This window comes from Diaphorina citri, unplaced genomic scaffold (genome assembly GCF_000475195.1).
Source record: "Diaphorina citri unplaced genomic scaffold, Diaci psyllid genome assembly version 1.1 scaffold276, whole genome shotgun sequence".
Classification (NCBI taxonomy): Eukaryota; Metazoa; Arthropoda; class Insecta; order Hemiptera; family Psyllidae; genus Diaphorina; species Diaphorina citri.
In genome coordinates, this window is record NW_007377712.1 from 68142 (window position 1) to 86497 (window position 18356).

Genomic DNA, 18356 nt, shown 5'->3' on the forward strand with positions numbered 1-18356 from the left:
ACCACCAAGGATTCCAGTTCTATTGTAAAACACCAACATTGTATTTCCTACAAAAACCACGTGAAAACAATGTTTCTTCTTTTATGAATATGTCGTTCTGTTCAAGGAATTGTAGAACGCTTAGCATTACTCATGCGAACTCCGTTGTTCTGTAATAGCTAATAAAACATGTAGTACATATTTGGATTAAGGTGTTTTGATACACAAAACACGTTCGACCAGCTTACAAGTGTCCGATTCTCTATAATGGACGGATATTTGGATTAAGGTCTTTTGATACACAAAACACGTTCGACCAGCTTACAAGTGTCCGATTCTCTATAATGGACGCAATGTTTTTGTCATACAAAATTGAGTACATGAGATTAATCTCGTAAATTGTATGAAAATTGTTTGTAAAATATAATAATAACACTGAAGTAGGCAAGAACCAAGTGGTTATCCATCGTACGAGGTACAATCTCTGTGAGATCAAAGAGGTACCTAAGTACCTATAATGAACATAATTTTACATACACATTAGAAAAGAAGGACGAATAGATTTCGTAGGGTCAGCTCGTCTAAACCTGACAAAATATGAAAAAAAAAAAAAAAAAAAAAAACTGACCGCTACATTCTACTTGTATGAGCACAAATGGTACACCAATTGATTGGTTTATACCTACATTTTTGCCATGTTAATAGCAACCAGCAACTTACCGAAGTGTACACAATGTAGCTACTTATTCTACATGAACTTACATTATTTAATATCTATACCTACGTATATAACTACTTCTATTTTTTACCTACCAAGTCTACGTCCATACTTGTATGAGCACAAATGGTACACCAATTGATTGGTTTATACCTACATTTTTTGCCATGTTAATAGCAACCAGCAACTTACCGAAGTGTAGACAATGTAGCTACTTATTCTACATGAACTTACATTATTTAATATCTATACCTACGTATATAACTACTTCTATTTTTTACCTACCAAGTATCTATAGGTACCTATTTTACTTCGTTACATAAAAAAGTGGACTCCATATTTCTTCAGTCATTCGTTTTCATTCTATTTTTTTCATCTCGTCATGACGTTGCTACATCCTTTATCTCGCCGGGTATGTTATGAAACTTGTTACTGTCAGATGTCCATCAAACTTCAAACTAAGTAACAAGCTAAAAAAAAAGAGTAATACACATTTTTTTCCACAAACTCTGTGTACACCACCAATTTTCCAGTAAATTTCCCGTGAGAAAAACGATCCATCTGATCATCTTTGTTTGCAAGTTAAACCGGTAAAATCTTTACATTTCGGTAAAGAAAAATTTACCTACATTGTCTACCAAATAAGTCATAAGAAAACCGCAACTGACAGCAATATTCATTATTCAAACATTCGGACTAATGTCACGAAATTTTCAGAAAACCACAAATAGCCATTTGATTGTCATTTCGAATGCAGACTAACAATAATTTGGCAAATCTGCTGGTATGTAGGTACAATTTTTAATTCCACTAATAAAGCCACAGGTCCCTACTCAATAGTTCTCAGTTCCTCAAAAAGACAACGCTGAGTGCACATAAGTAATTCCCGGAAAAAACTTCGACTGATCCGGGAATGATCGCTGGACCCCGGGTCACGAAAATTTCAGAAAACCACAAATAGCCATTTGATTGTCATTTCGAATGCAGACTGACAATAATTTGGCAAATCTGCTGGTATGTAGGTACAATTTTTAATTCCACTAATAAAGCCACAGGTCCCTACTCAATAGTCCTCAGTTCCTCAAAAAGACAACGCTGAGTGCACAAAATTCCCGGAAAAAACTTCGACTGATCCGGGAATGATCGCTGGACCCCGGTATGCAAGCCCTGTACATACTTACCCATTCGGCCATACAGGTTGCTCAATATCCCAAGTAGGTATAGAAAATAGATACGTAGGTAGATATCCCCTATGAGTGATGTAACACGTGGATTATTATACCACATTGGTCAGTCATGATACCGAGTATAACAAGAATGAATGAACTCACGATTCCCGATCATATTCCATAATATCTCGTGATATACAGACTGGTCGGAAAATTGTGACATCGGATTTTCCGAGATTCAATACGGCTCAAAAAGGTAATGTCTGTGAGATGAACCAACTTGAAAAAATTTCCGTTTTCAACGAATATCTTCAGAAATCTTCTCCTTCAGAAAAACTACATGGTAAGTTCTGGAATCCAAAACCCAAACTATTTGCTCTGGCAGTTTGGCCTCTTCTTTTTTCCAAACGAATCTAGCAATTATTGTTGTTTTAAAATTTTGTTGAATAAAAGCAAATTAATCGAGTCCACCTTGTTCTTAGGTTATCACGAACCAGCACTGTACACCGACTGTTATTTTACGTAGGTAGATATCCCATATGAGTGATGTAACACGTGGATTATTATACCACATTGGTCAGCCATGATACCGAGTATAACAAGAATGAATGAACTCACGATTCCCGATCATATTCTATAATATCTCGTGATATACAGACTGGTCGGAAAATTGTGACATCGGATTTTCCGAGATTCAATATGGCTCAAAAAGGTAATGTCTGTGAGATGAACCAACTTGAAAAAATTTCCGTTTTCAACGAATATCTTCAGAAATCTTCTCCTTCAGAAAGATTGTACTATTTTTTTACGGGCAAGGTTGGTAAATGGTGGTAAAGCAGCAAGCAGCGTCCACTGCTTAAAGGATACAGAAAGTCCCGAGTTCGATTCATCACACAGTGGATGAAATGTGCATTTGTTATTTTGAAACCATCCACAGAACCCATGATTTCCTATGTCAGTGCGTCCCTACTAGCAAGCTAATTAAGTTGGAAGAAAAAAAAGTGCGAACAGGTAGGTACTTCAAATTATTCGTTTCCTTCTACCTTTATCGTAAGGATAACTCTGACAGCTCCCCTGAAACGGCCTTTGAAGTTCAAAATAAGGGCACTTGCCCTCAAAGTTGAGGGCAAGAGACCTCATGAACACACTGTAAACATAATCACTCTTTTCTCAAACTAGCCGAACTCTGCGATCGATTTTTTTTTTTTTTTACAACTACTGTGTATGTAGCTGTTGAATGTTGTTATGTATGTTTATGTACATACGGGTAATCTGAAGGAGTTCATACATTTAACATACAAAGCATAGAGTTTAGCACACTCGGTGAAAGTGTCTAGAGCCATGTTCCCACAATATACTCATGGAAATTCTTCTAGATTACCTCTCTTGCTATTGTTTCGCTTCACTAAGCCTTCGTAAAAACACTTAGAGCATTCGTTGCCCAATGAATTATTGTTTGTTTCAAAAAAAGTAAACCTACTCGACTGGGTAGCGACGTTTTTCCCAATAGAACCTATCGTCAGCGATACAACTTGCCATGTAGCATTCAATAGAAGAGATAAACATGGAATGACGTGCATTGTTTTGCGTCACTACGGTATGGTGTTAACTGTCAACGTACACCCCAAGAGCAGATTTTATCAGATTACAAGGAACCACAGTTTCGCACTGCCTTGTCTAAAATTGCCTTGATCTACAATTCCAATGAAATGCTTACAGCTTACATCTTAGGAAAAGGTATCCATGGACACGGAAAGCAAAATCTTGTCCTTACTGAGTTGAAAACGCTAAATTAGGAAAGCGGGAAATCAGGATTTGGCCTTAAGGATATTCTAAAATTGCTAAAGAAATACGTACTAAGATGAAGAGCAGCATAATGAAACGGTGTAGGACAGACGATAATGAAACAAACGTAATCCTCGGACGATTAGTAGATGAACTTGATTTACACGATACAGATCTACACACGGGCAATGGCGAATCGAAGAAGAAAAAGAAAACGGTTCACCGATCAATTGGACTCGAATAATTCGGCGGAACAATATGGATGCCGCCTGACGAATTGCTCACACACGGCCAGAATTTGTTCAAGCTCTGATTTTTGTTTGTTTTTCTTGAACTGACGGTTACGGTCAGATTTTTTACCTCTTGATTTTCATCTGTTTCGATTGAAATCGAATTAATTAGCTAGAAAATAGAGTCCCAAAAATCATAGGGGACCAACAGTTGAATTTGATCCACCCTTGGGATCGAGTTTTGACCCTGCTAGTGTAGGGTCTAAAAGTTCCAAAAGATACGACTGAGATCAAACAAGACTATTTAATCTTTGAGAGCCCCAAAAATCATAGGGGACCAATAGTTGAATTTGATCCGCCCTTGGGATCGAGTTTTGACCCTGCTAGTGTAGGGTCTAAAAGTTCCAAAAGATACGACTGAGATCAAACAAGACTATTTAATCTTTGATAGGAACGTACCTAAAATGTAACTTGGAAAAATTCAACCATTATTGGAAAGAAAGTTGTGTCCTTTTTTCAGCTGGACAAGATGTTAGGTATATCAGTAATATCAGGGTCAATAATACAATTTAACTGCTAGAGATGGAAGCACTACATGCAATCTACATCTTTTTGGGTCGTGTGCCATATTTAACACATCGTCTTTCATGAAATCGTTCAAAACTAATTTTATAATTTGCATCACCAATCCAATTCGAGTCAGTTTTTAAAGCAAATCATTGGTTAAAATATTTAAAACGTTTTCGCGTGTAGGCAATAGGCAGTCCGATCCGATCATATGCTTCATTATTATGAATGGAGACGGTTTCAATGTTAGAAATCGTTCAAAACTAATTTTATAATTTGCATCACCAATCCAATTCGAGTCAGTTTTTAAAGCAAATCATTGGTTAGAATATTTAAAACGTTTTCGCGTGTAGGCAATAGGCAGTCCGATCCGATCATATGCTTCATTATTATGAATGGAGACGGTTTCAATGTTACTAAGAGCCTAGACATCATTTGATTCATCTGTAGTCTCAAGCTCTCATTATCCATGTTCTGCTGATTACCTGCTAACAGAGATAAAACAATGTAAATGGTCCTTTTGTCCTGTCATCGAAGCTTAAAATTCCATTTGTCATTCTTAATTTTGGTATGTGCTATTAAATTTATTCGATTGCTACGAGAACAAGTCACCAAGATCAATGTAGTAAATCTGCTTTTGGGGGAAATGACTGCTGACAGTGCAAGGAGTTTTCGAATCTCCGAAAATAAAAAGAAATCATTTTGTTGTGTGCTCTACACAGTCATCAATTTTAAATTATTTTCAACACCTTTTCAGAATCCTTCCCATTAATCTTTTTTATCTCCCATTAAAACTGATTGGATTGCAGGCTTTTTCTTCTTTCTTTAATTAAAATAACAGTAGCCTGTAAATATAAAATTCCATTTGTCATTCTTAATTTTGGTATGTGCTATTAAATTTATTCGATAGCTACGAGAACAAGTCACCAAGATCTATGTAGTAAATCTGCTTTTGGGGGAAATGACTGCTGACAGTGCAAGGAGTTTTCGAATCTCCGAAAATAAACAGAAATCATTTTGTTGTGTGCTCTACACAGTCATCAATTTTAAATTATTTTCAACACCTTTTCAGAATCTTTTCCATTAATCTTTTTTATCTCCCATTAAAACTGATTGGATTGCAGGCTTTTTCTTCTTTCTTTAATTAAAATAACAGTAGCCTGTAAATTATGTCGTTCTGTTCAAGGAATTGTAGAACGCTTAGCATTACTCATGCGAACTCCGTTGTTCTGTAATAGCTAATAAAACATGTAGTAAGTACGCGTGCATGTATTAAATAGTAGAAATTGTATAGATACTTAAGTACATAGACGTAAGTAAAGTAGATGTGGCTAACCGAAATGTTGAATCTGCTTGGGAAAAAAACCTCACACAATGATAAAAAATGATAGATAAAAAAGTCAAATTTTACTTTCGTCTGTACGTACACTATTTAGAATCGTGAATTTTTTAGTTAGGTACCATTGGTGTATCAAACGCAAATACGATAATGTTGGAATGAGAATATCTAAAAAAAATCTCGATTCTAAACATTGTACAAAAAGAGCAAAGTTTCATTTTATTTATTTTTTTTTGAAAGAAATTAGGTAAAATACATTTTGATCTCACTTTTTTCTTGGTTTACTTGGTTTTCTCTGAGGTAGGCCACTATCGAACTCACTCAACATTTGTTTTTTACTGAAATTACCTCTCTGTTTGAACGATTTTTCCTTATTGATGGCCATTTTCTTGTTTTTCAGTTCTTCCTTATTTTTGGGTTTTCCTATACCGGATATAACGGACGGAGCATCTCGCAAAGCAAAACTTTTGGCAAAATGTCCAAGATGAATTTGTTTGAAATTAAAAATGTGCCTCAAATCTTTAGAATAACTAGCATAGAATCTAACCCAGGATGTATAGCCCTTGCACGCGGAAGTATGCAAAATTTTCTGCTGAAGAACGGCTGACTCGAAACTCATTTGCAACGCTGTTGCAGCTGTTTCAACATTACCGTCAGCTAGTCTTGATAGATCACCTTCCATTTTGACAGACAGGAGATTTTGTAGACAATCTTTCAACTTGATTTCTTCAATCCGAATTCTTCTATTTTGCAATTCTTCAACAAGTTTAACTTCGGAAGGAATTAAAAACAGAAGAGAAGAGCCTTCATGTCCAACACGTGCTGTTCTTCCGACTCGATGAACATAATCTGTAGAAGAAGATGGGGCTGTGTACTGGACAATCCAATCTACCAATGGAAGATCTAAACCCCTGGCAGCAACATCAGTACATATCAACACACCAGATTTGACACTTCTAAATGTTTTGAACACTTCAGTTCTCTCGGATTGAGACATACTCCCATGCAGCTTGAAGAAAGCAATATTTTCTCCTAAAACTGTAGATAATAACTCTGTGTGGTAATCTGCCATGTCTTGAGTCGCCATGAACACCAACATTTTACTTTCTTCATCCTCATTCACATTTTGACATTTACCTAGAATAAAACTAGCAAGAGCTACTAGCCTCAATTTGGGAGGAGTCACAATAAAGTGTTGTTTCAGTGAGTCAGGAATAACCAATGAATCTGTAGTATTGTGAATATCAGTACTGTCAGCAGCATCAATTTGGATAGGGTTTTGAAGTGTCATACCAGCAAGTCTTTGTACAGCAGGAGTTAGAGTAGCTGAAAGCAGGATTGACTGAAATTGTGGCTTTTGCTTTTTCAGAATTTCCAGAAATTCTGCAATATCCCTTTCATACCCTTGGTCTAATATTCTATCAGCTTCGTCCAAAACCAAGTGTTCAACTTTGCTAAACTTCAAAGTTTCTGTGTGTTTACAATGATCAAGGAGTCTACCGGGGGTTGCTACTAGAATACTGATTCCTTTGCGAATTCTTGCTTTTTCTGATTTCATTTTTTCACCTCCTGTGAGCCAGCTAGGTACAATCCATGTAAATGACTTGCAGAGTTTTGTAAATATTTCCAATGTTTGCAAAGCTAATTCTCGTGTTGGCAATATAATCACTGCATATATCCCATCTTTCCGTGATATTTTTGGTCTCATTTCCTGTAATTTTTGTATAATCGGTATTGCATAGGCCAATGTTTTGCCACTACCAGTTTGTGATCTGACCAAGACATCTCCTCCATCTAGGATGGGTTGAATAGATAACTGCTGCACTGTGGTTACTTGAGTAATATTCATCCCTTCATTCAAGTTTTTCTTCATGAAAGGATGGATACCAGGAAACTCTTCATAACTGGTGGGAGCAAATAATGCTTCAGACACTGGTTTCAATCTCCTAGTTGGTACATTAGGAATATCAGGGTTGTTTTGAAACAATGAACTGATGGGTCCTGATTTGACTTCTGTTTTCTTGGGTATTTCATAATTATCAGGATCAATATTGTACTCCTTTAGCTTTTTTATCTTCTTTTTCTTCAGTACACGTTTTGCAATATAGAGTGAACTATTTTGTTAAAGAATAGGTGTACTTCTTGAACAATGTACATTATTCGATGACAGAATGCTGGACATTATCAGCTTGTATGGAACAGATGGAGTAAATAGGATCAACCATTGAGAATAAAAACAATAAGTACTACTCCTAGTGAACTGGCAACAGACACAATACTATAATTAACGGCCAAAACAAGGGTCGATAATTAAATGCTTGAAGATGCAAGCTAATTAAGTTGGAAGAAAAAAAAGTGCGAACAGGTAGGTTATTCGTTTCCTTCAAATTATTCGTTTCCTTCTACCTTTATCGTAAGGATAACTCTGACAGCTCCCCTGAAACGGCCTTTGAAGTTCAAAATAAGGGCTAAGACCAAACACAATCAATTAGATTATAAGAAAATATCATTATTCATTAAAAATTTATTAAAGAGACAAGCTTTCCATAAAATATCTCAATTAATATAGTTAAGCAATAATTACATAAAAAGTACCTAAAAATCCCAGGATGTAGTTCTAAGTTATGCAAATTTAACACAGAAATTTAAGTACCTAAAGTAAATGCTGTAAGTATGTACATACATGACAAGGTAATGTGAATGTGAAGACCCTCTGCTCTGACTTATTTTACACTTCCCACACAGTGAAAAGTTACAGCAATTCTCATTCCATTGGTGATTGAAAAAAGATTAAAAAATTAGAAATGGTCCTTTAAATATGTCAAAAATTAATAAATAAATACATTAACACATAGATGACTCACAATTTCATTTCTTATTTCTCACTGGGACTGGTACTTGAGAGCCCAATAGAACCTATCGTCAGCGATACAACTTGCCATGTAGCATTCAATAGAAGAGATAAACATGGAATGACGTGCATTGTTTTGCGTCACTACGGTATGGTGTTAACTGTCAACGTACACCCCAATGTGGCCAGATTCTTCAACACTGCTTTTATTGTTTCATCATACCACAAAATGATCTTTTAGACCTTGATTTTCTTGCTTAAAAACATTGGACCAAGTAAGTAAGGACAATTTGCCTGAATATAAATCACAGGATGCTCAAAAGATTGGCTTTTCACAAAGACTCAATTTCAATTTTGGGTGTTTTAAGATTACCCCCTCAAGGATCTGATATAAGATACCCAATCAATCCAAGTGACACCAGAAGTGGTCTAAATTCTTTGAGGTACTCTTTTCACATTTACTGTCATGTATTCGTATTGTAGTGTAAACAGTTTCCAACACCAGAAAAATAATAAAAATACCTACTATATTAAAAGGAAAAAAAAACTTGCACTTGGTACCTAATTAATGATTTTTTCAAAAGAAACCCCTTTGAAAATATTGAATAACCATTATAAGATTTTAACAGGTATCTCTTCCCTTAATTGTTGCAATGTCAAAGTACTTATTGCAAAATTTCAAGTGCATAGTTGACTTCAAGAGAGCTTCCCACATAGAAGACCAACAAACAACACCAACAGATTACCCGAGCCAGGTTAATGTTTACCTGATTTCTCATTGACTGAACAAAGTGAGTTTGTAAGTCTACAAGTTAGATCTATGAGCCTGTATTTGTTTGTTTGGAAGGCAAATAACACTGAGTACAAAAACACTTGGGTAATATCTTAGATAATCTGTGCATAGTGTGCATATCACCCCACAGCTTTTAATACATAATGTAATATACAGGTACTTGTACTCAGAGGCTATGGTTAGATTGAGAATTTGAGTCTCCGAGTCTTGCTCAGTCTCCAACCACCCTAAGCAGTCAACAAACATTTCAATATGAACCTGTAGTCCCCCACATTAGTGATGTCAAACTGAGGTTAATACATTTTTTGTACGGTTGTAGAAGCTTGCTTTAAAAAAATATGTTTTGGCCATCTACTTATGGGCAGAATTTGTTAATAATGGAAAAGGCAGCAAGATACACAGGTGTCATCAGCTTGGTTCCTGATAAGCCCCAAATCTAAGCAGTTTCTTCAGAGTTGCAGTTCTCTCCTTATCTTCATGAACCAGAGGTCTTAGAATGAAATTTAATTAAAACACTTTCCAATAGATGGGAAGGACCTATGGACTTACCCAAAACTTGTAGACAAGACTGGACTCTTGCAGAGAATGTAGAGGGGTCAGGAACCAACACTCCACACTGTACAATAAGGAAAACGACTCACCACCACTTTCTCAAAAAGTATTTTTTACAAAAATAAAGGCAATTTATAATAAATTTTCAAGAATAAAGAAGGCAATCTTTCAACAACACAGAAAAATCAAAAAATACAAAATTTGAAAAAGATCAAAGAAGAATCAAGTAAAGTAAAACAATTTTTTTTTTTTTTTTTTTTTTATATTTTAAAACACGGGCAGAAAAAAATGAACAGCTGATTTCAAATCACTGAAAATCATGGTCAAAAGCATATGGAACCTCAAGGTATGTGATGTTTCTCGACATACGTTCTCTTTAAGGCCTGTTGCTTCAAAAATAAATGGGTAGCCCTCCCACTTCTCATCGTCCAATCTACATGCATTCTCATGAATAATCTCGAACTGAACATAATAAATGACCACTTCAAGCAAGGGGCCCGCCCCCCCCGCCCCCCCTCGAGCTTAATTTTTCTCCATTACTGAGGCCAGAGTTTGAAAATTTGGCCTTCATTTCTCTAGTCTAGACTCTAAAGGATACGATCCTGGACCAATTGGTTGGAAAATCTGAATACACCTTGACGTACCTACTCGTCTCCGTAAAGGGGTCGAGTGCTAGTAGTGCTGTCAGACTAGAGGTCTTTAACACTATACCATAATATTATAGGTAGGTACCTACCGAGTAAATATCTACTTACCTACCTACGTAAGAAGAAGCTTGCATCATTTATGCACGTAGGTATTTGGTAGATTCTAGATATGTGAAGCTTAGCACCATGGGACCTTTGGTTCTTCCACTTAAGCCTCTAGGCCTAGTTCAGCGATTTCCAACTAGCGGCCGCGGGCCCAGACCAGAGGTCTTTAACACTATACCATAATATTATAGGTAGGTACCTACCGAGTAAATACTTACTTACCTATCTACATAAGAAGAAGCTTGCATCATTTAAGCACGTATTTGGTAGATTCTAGAATAGAAATGTGAAGCTTAGCACCATGGGACCTTTGGTTCTTCCACTTAAGCCTCTAGGCCTAGTTCAGCGATTTCCAACTAGCGGCCGCGGGCCACATACCCGCCAGATCAATTATGTGGCCCGCGAAGCTTTTTGGGTGAGCCCCCTCGGGCTTGATTTTTGCTCTTTTTTTTCTATGGGGTGGACTCCAAAAATGTGGAGCATTCACCCTCCCCCCAAGGTGGACTTATTTTTAGGTACCTACCTAGGTGGTGGGTAGTTACATGAAATAGGTAACAATTTGTTTTGTCATATTCAGACTTATAGGTATAGGTATACCTACATACCTACCTATGCCTACATTGCCTACCACGCTGATACTTACCTCTAACTTACATCAGATTTATATCTCGTATAAGCAATAAGATATCTGAAATAGGTAGTTATAGGTATCAGCCTGTCAGGTTGGTTTACCATATTCAAACCCAGGTACCTATACTAGCGCAAAGAATACCGAAGCGTTGGCACGGTTGAGTGGCTTGCTTTTGTTCACCTCTCTACCAGAGTTCTGTGTTTCCCGTGAAAGTCCTTCGCTCGGAATTAGTCATGCTGATCAAGTTGGATATAAAAATAGATATTTTCGTGTAAAAAAAAAAAAAAGTTTTTCCTTTCCTCCTACGTTGGTTCTGATTTTGAATATACATAGAATAGAATATGCCTTGTTTATCCTGCCAGAATGAGACTGAAAAGTCCCTTTACAAAATCGAATTAATTAGCTAGAAAAACGCCGATCCAGACCGTCCATCCTGATTATTAAGACATTATGGAAAACGATACGATCATGACAAGTGGAAAATTGTTCAAATAATTAGAGGAACGAGAGGCAATACGGGACTCAGAACCTTACAAACAATAGAGAATGAGGGCGATTTCCAAATGTTCCGAAAAGAGTCACATGACCTCGAAATCTCGAATTCAGCCTTTCGTAGAAAATTAGGGGGAGGGGTGCCTAATACTTTTACTTAAATACAACACAATGATAGGATTTATGCCAGGTTCTAAAACACATGAGAAAGTACAAAAAAAATATCAAATCTTTCTAAAGGAGGACTGTAAAAATGAAGTGAAAGTTCTGATTGGAGAATATGAAGACAATAGAAGAGATAAACATGGAATGACGTGCATTGTTTTGCGTCACTACGGTATGGTGTTAACTGTCAACGTACACCCCAAGAGCAGATTTTATCAGATTACAAGGAACCACAGTTTCGCACTGCCTTGTCTAAAATTGCCTTGATCTACAATTCCAATGAAATGCTTACAGCTTACATCTTAGGAAAAGGTATCCATGGACACGGAAAGCAAAATCTTGTCCTTACTGAGTTGAAAACGCTAAATTAGGAAAGCGGGAAATCAGGATTTGGCCTTAAGGATATTCTAAAATTGCTAAAGAAATACGTACTAAGATGAAGAGCAGCATAATGAAACGGTGTAGGACAGACGATAATGAAACAAACGTAATCCTCGGACGATTAGTAGATGAACTTGATTTACACGATACAGATCTACACACGGGCAATGGCGAATCGAAGAAGAAAAAGAAAACGGTTCACCGATCAATTGGACTCGAATAATTCGGCGGAACAATATGGATGCCGCCTGACGAATTGCTCACACACGGCCAGAATTTGTTCAAGCTCTGATTTTTGTTTGTTTTTCTTGAACTGACGGTTACGGTCAGATTTTTTACCTCTTGATTTTCATCTGTTTCGATTGAAATCGAATTAATTAGCTAGAAAAACGCCGATCCAGACCGTCCGTCCTGATTATTAAGACATTATGGAAAACGATACGATCATGACAAGTGGAAAATTGTTCAAATAATTAGAGGAACGAGAGGCAATACGGGACTCAGAACCTTACAAACAATAGAGAATGAGGGCGATTTCCAAATGTTCCGAAAAGAGTCACATGACCTCGAAATCTCGAATTCAGCCTTTCGTAGAAAATTAGGGGGAGGGGTGCCTAATACTTTTACTTAAATACAACACAATGATAGGATTTATGCTAGGTTCTAAAACACATGAGAAAGTACAAAAAAAAATATCAAATCTTTCTAAAGGAGGACTGTAAAAATGAAGTGAAAGTTCTGATTGAAGAATATGAAGACTAATATCAAAAATAATAATAATAATAATGATAATAATTATTAAATTAATCTAATATGTGTAATAATTTTAAGTACAATACCAACTCCAATACTTGAAACAGTTGTTTCTTTCCTTTTACAAGTACCTGGTTTATTGTTAGTTACCATTAGATTTAAAGATACATAATAAGGTCCTATATATTAATATATGACAAGTATTATTAGTTTCTTTTTAAGCACAATAGGAATGAAGACTCACAATTCGTTCTCCTTAGAATCTTTAGGCTAAATCCAGTAGATGGTCTTCTATAAATAGATACCTCTGTCAAGATCCATAACAGCTGTACATGCATTTTTAATCTTCCGGGTCTTATCGACCTTATTCATTTTAGAGAGCTTTTGATCCCGTACAATCTTGGTAAGTAAGTACTTAGATACAGTTGAGTGTGTAAATTCTGGGCTGATTGACATGACGTTGGAACTTTTTCATAGTGGAAAATATTTCTGTTGAAAATAGAGCCAACCAGAAAAACAAAGACCTAGTAGACAATATAATCTTATATATAAATATATAGGTTCCGAAATAGGTTTAAAACTACATAAAGGCTACCAGAGTAAAGGCATGGAAATACAAACTGCCCCTATTTTTTACACTCAAGTGTAGGTAAGTAATCTTTTCTAGCAATCACAAACGAGGTACACAAAACTCAACGGGATCACAAACCACCAAGGATTCCAGTTCCATAAATATAGGTACGTAAATAAAACCTCGTTTAAAGCAAATCGTTAGGTTTGGATTGTTGAATGTTTGTGGAGTTTGGATGAGTCTAAGGCCAGCCACGCACTATCAGAAAGATAGAAAGTTGCGATCTACCTGATAGAGTGTGTGCTCGTCAGGTATCAGGTAGATCTGGCAGGCGGAACTTTTCAGCCGTACTTGATGTCACCTGTCAGGTTGATGTCACCTACCTAATAGTGAGTGGCTGGCGCTTTGGAACACTTGAAGAAAGCAATATTTTCTCCTAAAACTGTAGATAATAACTCTGTGTGATAATCCGCCATGTCTTGAGTCGCCATGAACACCAACATTTTACTTTCTTCATCCTCATTCACATTTTGACATTTACCTAGAATAAAACTAGCAAGAGCTACTAGCCTCAATTTGGGAGGAGTCACAATAAAGTGTTGTTTCAGTGAGTCAGGAATAACCAATGAATCTGTAGTATTGTGAATATCAGTACTGTCAGCAGCATCAATTTGGATAGGGTTTTGAAGTGTCATGCCAGCAAGTCTTTGTACAGCAGGAGTTAGAGTAGCTGAAAGCAGGACTGACTGAAATTGTGGCTTTTGCTTTTTCAGAATTTCCAGAAATTCTGCGATATCTCTTTCATACCCTTGGTCTAATATTCTATCAGCTTCGTCCAAAACCAAGTGTTCAACTTTGCTAAACTTCAAAGTTTCTGTGTGTTTACACCAGCAAGTCTTTGTACAGCAGGAGTTAGAGTAGCTGAAAGCAGGATTGACTGAAATTGTGGCTTTTGCTTTTTCAGAATTTCCAGAAATTCTGCAATATCCCTTTCATACCCTTGGTCTAATATTCTATCAGCTTCGTCCAAAACCAAGTGTTCAACTTTGCTAAACTTCAAAGTTTCTGTGTGTTTACAATGATCAAGGAGTCTACCTGGGGTTGCTACTAGAATACTGATTCCTTTGCGAATTCTTGCTTTTTCTGATTTCATTTTTTCACCTCCTGTGAGCCAGCTAGGTACAATCCATGTAAATGACTTGCAGAGTTTTGTAAATATTTCCAATGTTTGCAAAGCTAATTCTCGTGTTGGCAATATAATCACTGCATATATCCCATCTTTCCGTGATATTTTTGGTCTCATTTCCTGTAATTTTTGTATAATCGGTATTGCATAGGCCAATGTTTTGCCACTACCAGTTTGTGATCTGACCAAGACATCTCCTCCATCTAGGATGGGTTGAATAGATAACTGCTGCACTGTGGTTACTTGAGTAATATTCATCCCTTCATTCAAGTTTTTATTTCCTGTAATTTTTGTATAATCGGTATTGCATAGGCCAATGTTTTGCCACTACCAGTTTGTGATCTGACTAAGACATCTCCTCCATCTAGGATGGGTTGAATAGATAACTGCTGCACTGTGGTTACTTGAGTAATATTCATCCCTTCATTCAAGTTTTTCTTCATGAAAGGATGGATACCAGGAAACTCTTCATAACTGGTGGGAGCAAATAATGCTTCAGACACTGGTTTCAATCTCCTAGTTGGTACATTAGGAATATCAGGGTTGTTTTGAAACAATGAACTGATGGGTCCTGATTTGACTTCTGTTTTCTTGGGTATTTCATAATTATCAGGATCAATATTGTACTCCTTTAGCTTTTTTATCTTCTTTTTCTTCACAGTAGGTGCTGAGCCTAGGTCATCATCACTATCAAAGTCATCATTATAATTTCGTTTAGATGCAAAATTTTGTTTTTTAGTTTGATTCAATGGTGCACTGCTGCTGATGTTTAAATTTAAGCTCAAGTCATCCATTGTCATCCTACTTTGAATTAAATCAACTGAAATCAGATTAAGACCAAAATATCAAAGTCATCATTATAATTTCGTTTAGATGCAAAACTTTGTTTTTTAGTTTGATTTGATGGTGCACTGCTGCTGATGTTTAAATTTAAGCTCAAGTCATCCATTGTCATCCTACTTTGAATTAAATGAACTGAAATCAGATTAAGACCAAACACAATCAATTAGATTATAAGAAAATATCATTATTTGTTAAAAATTAAAGAGACAAGCTTGCCATAAAATATCTCAATTAATATAGTTAGCAGCAATAATTACATAAAAAGTACCTAAAAATCCCAGGATGTAGTTCTAAGTTATGTTTAACACGGAAATTTAAGTACCTAAAGTAAATGCTGTAAGTATGTACATACATGACAAGGTAATGTGAATGTGAAGACCCTCTGCTCTGACTTATTTTACACTTCCCACACAGTGAAAAGTTACAGCAAATTCTCATTCCATTGGTGATTGAAAAAAGATTAAAAAAATAGAAATGGTCCTTTAAATATGTCAAAAATTAATAAATAAATACATTAACACATAGATGACTCACAATTACATTTCTTATTTCTCACTGGGACTGGTACCTACTTGAGAGGGTGTATGTGGCCAGATTCTTCAACACTGCTTTTATTGTTTCATCATACCACACAATGATCTTTTAGACCTTGATTTTCTTGCTTAAAAACATAGGACTTAGTAAGTAAGGACAATTTGCTTGAATATAAATCACAGGATGCTCAAAAGATTGGCTTTTCATAAAGACTCAATTTCAATTTTGGGTGTTTTAAGATTACCCCCTCAAGGATCTGATATAAGATACCCAATCAATCCAAGTGATACCAGAACTGGTCTAAATTCTTTGAGGTACTCTTTTCACATTTACTGTCATGTATTTGTATTGTAGTGTGAACAGTTTCCAACACCAGAAAAATAATAAAAATAAGTACTATATCAAAAGAAAAAAAACTTGCACTTGGTACCTACTTCATGATTTTTTCAAAAGAAGAAAAGGTATCCATGATTGAATAACATACCAACTCCAATACTTGAAACAGTTGTTTCTTTCCTTTATACAAGTACCTGGTTTATTGTTAGTTACCATTAGATTTAAAGATACATAATAAGGTCCTATATATTAATATATGACAAGTATTATTAGTTTCTTTTTAAGCACAATAGGAATGAAGACTCACAATTCGTTCTCCTTAGAATCTTTAGGCTAAATCCAGTAGATGGTCTTCTATAAATAGATACCTCTGTCAAGATCCATAACAGCTGTACATGCATTTTTAATCTTCCGGGTCTTATCGACCTTATTCATTTTAGAGAGCTTTTGATCCCGTACAATCTTGGTAAGTAAGTACTTAGATACAGTTGAGTGTGTAAATTCTGGGCTGATTGACATGACGTTGGAACTTTTTCATAGTGGAAAATATTTCTGTTGAAAATAGAGCCAACCAGAAAAACAAAGACCTAGTAGACAACATAATCTATCAAGTTAGAAAGATCTATGAGCCTGTATTTGTTTGTTTAGAAGGCAAATAACACTGAGTACAAAACTTGGGTAATGTCTTAGATAATCTGTGCATAGTGTGCATATCACCCCACAGCTTTTAATACATAATGTAATATACAGGTACATGTACTCAGAGGCTATGGTTAGATTGAGAATTTGAGTCTCCGAGTCTTGCTCAGTCTCCAACCACCCTAAGCAGTCAACAAACTTTTCAATATGAACCTGTAGTCCCCCACATTAGTGATGTCAAACTGAGGTTAATACATTTTTGTACGGTTGTAGAAGCTTGCTTTAAAAAAATATGTTTTGGCCATCTACTTAAGGGCAGAATTTGTTAATAATGGAAAAGGCAGCAAGATACACAGGTGTCATCAGTTTGGTTCCCGATAAGCCCCAAATCTAAGCAGTTTCTTCAGAGTTGCAGTTCTCTCCTTAACTTCATGAACCAGAGGTCTTAAAATGAAATTTAATTAAAACACTTTCCAATAGATGGGAAGGACCTTATGGACTTACCCAAAACTTGTAGACAAGACTGGACTCTTGCAGAGAATGTAGAGGGGCCAGGAACCAACACTCCACACTGTACAATAAGGAAAACGACTCACCAACACTTTCTCAAAAAGTATTTTTTACAAATATAAAGGCAATTTATAGTAAATAATTAAATATTCAAGAATAAAGAAGGCAATCCTTCAACAACACAAAAAAATCAAAAAGTACAAAATTTGAAAAAGATCAAAGAAGAAACTTTTTTATATTTGAGAACACGTGCAGATAAAATGTGAACAGCTGATTTCAAATCACTGAAAATCATGGTCAAAGCATATGGAACCTCAAGGTATGACTGAACAAAGTGAGTTTGTAAGTCTACAAGTTAGATTTATGAGCCTGTATTTGTTTGTTTAGAAGGCAAATAACACTGAGTACAAAACTTGGGTAATGTCTTAGATAATCTGTGCATAGTGTGCACCTATTCTTATTTATTTCTTTAACATCCTAAAAGTGTAAGTAAAAAATTCTCGTAAATAGACCATCTCGCTTTTCCGGATACCCTAATTAGCACAGTACCTTTTTCTTGGAAAGTTCTTGGTGTTTTTGA

At 35.9% G+C, this 18356-nt stretch overlaps 1 protein-coding gene across 3 annotated transcripts; it reads right to left on the reverse strand.

Annotated features, from left to right (window-relative positions):
• Nucleotides 1-5840: 5840 nt before the first annotated feature.
• Nucleotides 5841-18013, reverse strand: LOC103506949 (probable ATP-dependent RNA helicase DDX31). Of its 3 annotated transcripts, none has more exons than XM_026821918.1 (4): nucleotides 17771-18013; nucleotides 15279-15734; nucleotides 14638-15117; nucleotides 5841-7101 (listed from the first exon to the last, which is right to left on the reverse strand). In XM_026821918.1, the coding sequence occupies exons 2-4, from the start codon at nucleotides 15712-15714 to the stop codon at nucleotides 6053-6055; spliced, it is 1965 nt and encodes a 654-aa protein (XP_026677719.1). In that variant the 5' UTR covers nucleotides 15715-15734; nucleotides 17771-18013; the 3' UTR covers nucleotides 5841-6052. The 3 variants fall into 3 exon arrangements, with proteins under 3 accessions (XP_026677719.1, XP_017298590.1, XP_017298591.1); XM_017443101.2 differs by lacking the exon at nucleotides 14638-15117 and adding an exon at nucleotides 15757-15889 and having other exon boundaries at nucleotides 5841-7861; nucleotides 15559-15601; XM_017443102.2 differs by lacking the exon at nucleotides 14638-15117 and having other exon boundaries at nucleotides 5841-7861; nucleotides 15559-15734.
• Between the last annotated feature and the right edge of the window lie 343 nt (nucleotides 18014-18356).

What these genes read in the sequence shown, in the direction of transcription:
- LOC103506949 (XM_017443102.2), bottom strand. Translation starts at nt 15,714, where the DNA reads ATGACAATGGATGACTTGAGCTTAAATTTAAACATCAGCAGCAGTGCA. An exon ending in CTACTGTGAAGAAAAAGAAG is followed by an intron (nt 7,862 to 15,558) that starts ATAAAAAAGCTA and finishes AAGAAAAAGAAG; the next exon opens with ATAAAAAAGCTAAAGGAGTA.